The sequence below is a fragment of the Myotis davidii genome, unplaced genomic scaffold, assembly GCF_000327345.1.
Source record: "Myotis davidii unplaced genomic scaffold, ASM32734v1 scaffold130, whole genome shotgun sequence".
NCBI lineage: Eukaryota > Metazoa > Chordata > Mammalia > Chiroptera > Vespertilionidae > Myotis > Myotis davidii.
Genome location: NW_006285040.1, coordinates 4,473,091 through 4,479,663, shown reverse-complemented (window position 1 = coordinate 4,479,663; position 6,573 = coordinate 4,473,091). Strand labels below are relative to the sequence as shown.

At 37.4% G+C, this 6,573-nt stretch overlaps 1 protein-coding gene across 3 annotated transcripts in view; it reads right to left on the bottom strand.

Annotated features, from left to right (window-relative positions):
* Positions 1-3,629: 3,629 nt before the first annotated feature.
* TRIM36 (tripartite motif containing 36) overlaps positions 3,630-6,573 on the bottom strand; it is a 33,501-nt gene continuing 30,557 nt past the window's right edge. For all 3 annotated transcript variants that reach the window (XM_015558455.1, XM_006755278.2, XM_015558456.1), the window contains one exon: positions 3,630-5,643. In XM_015558455.1, the coding sequence (XP_015413941.1) occupies positions 5,292-5,643 (352 nt within the window). In that variant the 3' untranslated portion in view covers positions 3,630-5,291. The remainder of the gene's footprint in view (positions 5,644-6,573) is intronic.

The window sequence follows — 6,573 nt, the reverse complement described above, 5'->3', positions numbered from 1 at the left end:
TCTCTTAGGAGGTTAAATCTAATTTTCAAAACTGCTCATAATCTGTATGTGTAGCCCCCATAGGGTGGCTTAACACACCGGACACTGTTACGTCCTTTGTCTACATTCTCTCATTTACACCACTAGAACTAGTTTGCAGATGGATGAAGCTCACAGGTTAACGATTTATCTAAGATCACACATCTAGTAAGTGACAAACCTCAGATATAAATCCAAACCAAAAATCCACACTAACCATAACTAGTATGTCCCTGTGTTCCCTAGAATGCTCTCTCTGTGAGATTCAGAGTCAAGTGGGCACTAAATGCTGAGAACTGCAAAATTCAAATGCCTGACTTTACTTAACAGCATCACCCAGCCTATTTGCTTATGGAGCCCTTTGCTTTCCCCCAAACCTATAAGGCAATTAGGTCACCTTTCGACAAGTACAACAACATACCAAACTTTACACTTTAAAAATGTTTTTAGAATTCTCTATTACTAAAAAACTTTAAGGCATGTTAGATATGCTCCAAGAAGGAATTCAAATGCTTGCATGTCAAAGTTATCAGAGGAATTGGTGACCCACAAAATTTTATCAAGAAAATAAATTTCTGATCTACAATTTTTCCATATTGTCAGAGTGCTTTGCTTAAACAAATGGAGGGGCCTTCTAGGATAGAAGGAATCCAAACAGGGAAAACAAATTAAGGAGTTATTTTGAAAATATACAGGTATAATATATATCATTTTGAAAAGATATAAAATACTTTTACAGAAGCTTATAGTCCTTACCACCCAACCTAGGAAAGTAAGTTAGAAAATCAGGTTGCTCCAAGTCTTAAGATTACAGGACAGGTACACTGTTCCAAAGGAGAGCAGCTCTACCCTTAGAAGACTCGTGCCTTAGGAGACCAAGCCTTACAGAAAGCAGACCTCCAGAGGAGTCATGTAACCTGGCTAGTTAGTATGGACTCAACCTGCATTTGAAATGGGCCAACATAAACACCAAGGAACTTTTTTAGGTTTCCTAAAAGCAAGCAGTGATGGCATTTAAAAAACAAACCACTGAGTTCAGATAATTTACACAAAGAAATCTAGAGGGAAATGAAAGAATTTTAAAGTATTTTTAAATTATCCACAGGCAGGCAGACTCACTCATGCACAGCACATCAACTTATTTTCATTTGGACAGTATTCTACAATCTTACTTAGCATGCAGGTATTAGTCTGGCCAGCACTTTAAGGATACTGTTTTCTTAACCACAGCACTTATTCTTCCCTATTCCAAAGAGATTTCATTTTTTTTTATAAATATATATTTTATTGATGTTTTACAGAGAGGAAGGGAGAGGGATAGAGAGGTAGAAACATCCATGAGAGAGAAAGATGAGAAACATTGATCAGCTGCCTCCTGCACGCCCCCTACTGGGGATGTGCCGGCAACCAAGGTACATGCCCTTGACTGGAATCGAACCTGGGACCCTTCTGTCTGCAGGCCAATGCTCTATCCACTGAGCCAAACCGGTTAGGGCTCCAAAGAGATTTCAGACAAGAGATGGCAAACTCAGAAAAGCAGCAGCTCACTAGCCTCAGACTGGCAGCATAGAAGGGCCAACCAGGAAGAGAAACTCCAGAAAGCTGAAGGGGAAAAGGTGTGTGGCTTTCTAAGGCTTCTGTTTTTAATGTTTCGGACGGTATAAATGCCCTTATTTAAGCAGTCAGCACAGTGGCCAATAGCCTCCCGTCTCCCTCTCATTCACCAAGCCCTCCCCGCTTGTGCCAGTTATTCTCCATTTATGCCCCTGCCCCCAACCACCAGGGCCCTGCTTTGCCCGCTCTGCCCCGGAAAGATGACCCCTGCTGCCTGCATCTCTAGAAAGCCCTCGCTGGCTGGCTTCCAGCGGAGTTTGGTCAAAGGCCGCACTGGCAGATAACAGGTGGAGGCTATTCTTTCTCACTCCCTCCGTGTTGGCACATCTCTAGAAACAGCTGCCTCCCGTGGCAACCCCAGCTCCTACCAAACAATCCGCACTCAAGGTTCTCACTCTGAGATCTGGTCATCCTTTCCCCTTGTCCTCCATGCTCTTCAGGCTGTGGCTAGTCTTTCCCCAGCTCACCATTGCTTGTTTCTTCCTGTAAGGTTGCCCTTACCGCTAAGCCAGCGGTTCTCAACCTGTGGGTCGCGACCCCTTTGGCAGTCGAACGACCCTTTCACAGGAGTCGCTTAACACCATCCTGCATATCAGATATTTACATTACAATTCCTAACAGTAGCAACATTACAGTTATGAAGTAGCAACAAAAATAATTTTACGGTTGGGTCACAACATGAGGGACTGTATTTAAAGGGCCAGAAGGTTGAGAACCACTGCTAGGCAATCCTTTTATTCATTTCCTTTTAGTTGAACCATCCAGGGTGGATTATCTTTCCTGCCGGAAATCTAATTCACTATCTCAAAGCCTTTGTGCATTTGTTTTTTATCTACCCAGGGAGCTCTTCACTTGCCTCTTTGTAGGGCCAGCTGTTAGCAATCAGGTGTCAAACTTGTCTCACCTCCTCAGAGGGGCTTCCCTGATCACCAAATCTTGTATCAGCTCCCACTGCATATGCTCTGAAGACCCTCCCATTTTTATCACCTCTCCCTCCTAGAAATTAGGGGCTTAAAAGCAGGAACCTAGCCACACTGTCTTGCTCACTTTATACCCAATTCACAGAACAGTGTCTCATATATAGCAGAGGTTAAAAACTTGTGAAATGTAGTTCCAAATCAAATTTTAAAAACTTAAATTCCTTCAGGTTTATTTTTAAAGCAAAAGAAGACCCCCAAGTCTCATAATGTTAATCCCATAAACACCTTTAAAATGAATGCAAATTTATCTGGTAGAGCATAATTTCTTGAGTATTCTTGCCTGTAACACTAGTTCTCACCTGTTTTCTGTAGGAATACAACTGATTATATCCCCTCATGGAACACTCTCTCCAGGCCAACCAGATGATGGGCTACAGGACAAGATTTAATGGGACTAGATTGTTTTCAATCCCCAGGAGAAAGGTCTCGCTCTTACTACTTTCAAGAAAAGCAACAGGGCCCCACTGTGAGCATTGTGGGCACATGAACCAGGAGGTCATGGTTCGATTCCTGGTCAGGGCTCAAACCCCATCATTTGGCTCAAGTCTCTCTCATCATTGATATTTCTCTCTCTCTCTTCCCTTCCTCTCTGAAATCAATAAAAATATATTTAGAAAAAGAAAAAGAACAGTAAATATGAGGTTATTATACAGTATTCTAGGGATAGCCCACTGTGATCCACAGTGAACCACAACTACCAGAGCCCCATAACCCCGAGTAAAAATGTGAACCTAAAGGACCGGTCATTTGATCAAAATGTGATCCATTATGAATCAGAAAAATTAGACAAACTGATGACTTAATTGAAGTAAATTAGTTTCATGTTAAGCTTCTCTAATGATCATTTCCACATGAATTAAAGCTAATAATTAAATGCCAAAAATAATTTTATATACTGGTAAAACTTTAGCTCTAAGTTAATACATTCAGCTAAACAGCTTTTCATAAATTGCTTCCATTTTCCATATAAACATACTGAAAATTTTTAGAATAACAATTTCAATAATTCCACTTGACTTACTTTTAATTTTTATTAAAAATGCAAGAAATCCAGAACAATTTACAACTATACAATGTTTGAAACAGCTTTCCTATTCCTATTTAAAGCTTTATTTTTTAAATGTCTACAAGACGTGCTTACACGGGCTTGAGACTATCAAACCTGACCACCCAGTGACATTAGCAGTTTTATTGCACAATGATCCACATAACACTGCATATTTGTTTAGTTCAGCCTATATCATAAAGTGCTAGTCATTGGTGGGAAAGTAACAAAGCCTACGAAACAATGCAATTCCCCATGATATTTTCTATTTGGGTTGTGAGGGGTAGCTAATTTAGTGCTATCAGCCTGAATAACAGATTTCCATTTAAAAATATATAGTTTTAAAAAAGGTCTAAGGTCTATGAATATGTCACAAGCATTCCAAAATTATGAGTGCTAATGCATAACAGTCTAGTTTCTAACATTTTAACTTCAAAAAAAACCAGTTTAAATAAAATAACCTAAGAAAAAGATGTTTCAAAAATGGACATAAAATTTAGATAAAGTCATTCTTCAAATGAACTTTTAAAAGGATACAGTTATTATGATTTTGGTTATTACTCCTAAACAATTAAATTTGTATTTTTACTTATTTATTAATACCAATGCTCATTACCAAACAATGAGCCACAGAAAATGCATACAAATGACCAGTTATTCCACATATTATGTTTAATGACACTAAAAATAGATCATTAACTCTTTAAAAATGTAAACATAAGCCAGGACAATCTGATATGTCATATTTGTGCCAAAAAATGAAAACCACAAGACACAGTAAGAGGGGATAAAAAAAACAAAAGACCAATATCAATATATCTTCACTGATATTTATGAAAAATAATTACTCGACATAGGTGCAAATATTTTCATAAAACATATTTTATGAATGACAAGTTTTCCCAGACACGTTTTATCTGGGGGGGAAAGTGATTAAAATGAAGAGCTACAGGTGTTAACCACTAACTTTGTGTTTCCTCCAAGAAACTATGTTTACTACACATGCACATATGGGTGTTACAGCTAAGAAAACACTTTTACATGTCCTTAAGAATAGTTTATGATCTTTAAAAAAAACTGTATTCATTTTCCAGGCAAATATACTGTTAATATTCTTTTCACATCTCAAAATACATAATTTTCCATTTAAATATATTACCATTTCTATGGCCTTTCCCCCATCTTTCTTTTAAAAACAAATGCAAGACACAATGTTTAGTACTAACTTCTATCCATTAGGCATTTAAAAAAAAATCTTCTCTTAGGACACAAACATGATATAAAATTGAAAAACCAAACACAAAAACAACATAATAAATACATTTGTATGCTTTCCCCCCAAAAGGAATGTAAATATCAGCAATACCAGCTAACATAAATAAATTTCATGTTCATAAAAAAAAGACAATCCAGTTAACCATTTCAGTGTGTCTTTTTCCTGTTATTTGTGAAAGGCAGAAGAGTGACATGGAAAAGGCAAGGCTGTTTAGGTTTTCTGTGTTTTAAGAAGAAACACACACAAAAAACAAGTGTGGCGACAGGATATTTAGATGATATGTAATTAGTTACGAAGGTAAACACCCAGGCATTGTTTTGCCTATATTTTTCCTTCTAAGTCACATCAGATGCTTAAACTACATGTCCTCTTCGTATTCTAGATATTTTGCCGCGATGGGTTCTTCAAGCTGAATTCCTCCACTGCCCATTAATGCAAATGCTGGATACATGGTGCTCGAACAGTCCACCTGGCGCTCATAAAGGCACTTCATGTGATCCATGTCATAGAAGCCCACTTTGCCTTTATCATAGTCGAGGAAAACCCCTATACTTGTTGGCATGGGAAGAATTCTATTTTCAGCTTCATTAAAAGTAGGTGACTTGGGTATAAAGAACTTCTTCATGCCTATAGTAACTAACGTAAAGCGTTGTGAAGAATCAAAACAGGCATCCTCACTTCCGCTATCATGTCCACTGTCTTGCTCATATCTAAAACACAACACACAAAGTAGAATCTTATCTGAATCATTATCCATAGGCCTTCAAGTAACTGTGAAACATTTTACAAGACAATATACACTGATTTAACATTGAAATAAATTATATATCAAAAACTTTCTATTAAAACAAAAACATAAGATTACACATTACCATCAGAATTATACAAACACACCCCAAATTCAGTCTTAAAACATCATCCACTCTTACCTAGATAATACACAGATGAGAACCTAAAAAATAACTTGTTTATCAAAAATAAACCAGGGGGACAGGAACTAAAGGACTTGTCAAAGATTAAGTATGTATAGCACACAATCATACACAAGAAAATACCAAACCAAGATGTGTGCCTTAACCCAAGAATTGCAAACTAAATAAATAGGCACTGCATAATTCAGGAAAAAAAGGGTGTGTTTCATTCTCCTCTGCAGAACTCTACTTCCCACTCGGGATTTCTACATAGAGCTATGATGTAGCAAGTATTCTGAAGGCTTTTTCCCTGTTGTATAGAAAATAGGAGCTTATAGAAAATTTTGATACGAGAAACCTTCCATTTTTTTTCCTATGCATACTTTACTTTGCTTTTTATATGACCATATGACATCAACCATTTTAATTTCTTTTGTACTTCTAACATTCCTAAAATATGATTAATACTAATATTCTATCAAGTGGACATGCCACTGTTTAAGTAACCATTTCTCTAATACAATTTTCATTGTTATGTCAATTTCTCATCTTTGTGCAAAATTATTTCCGATCACTCAGATTGTTAACCTGGGATTCTGTTCATGTAAGTGGTTAAAAGTTATGTTTGGCCCAGCCAGCTTGACTGAGTGGTTGAGAGTCGACCTATGAATCAGGAGGTCACTGGTTCTATTCTGGTCAAGACACATGCCAGGGTTTCTGTTTGATCCT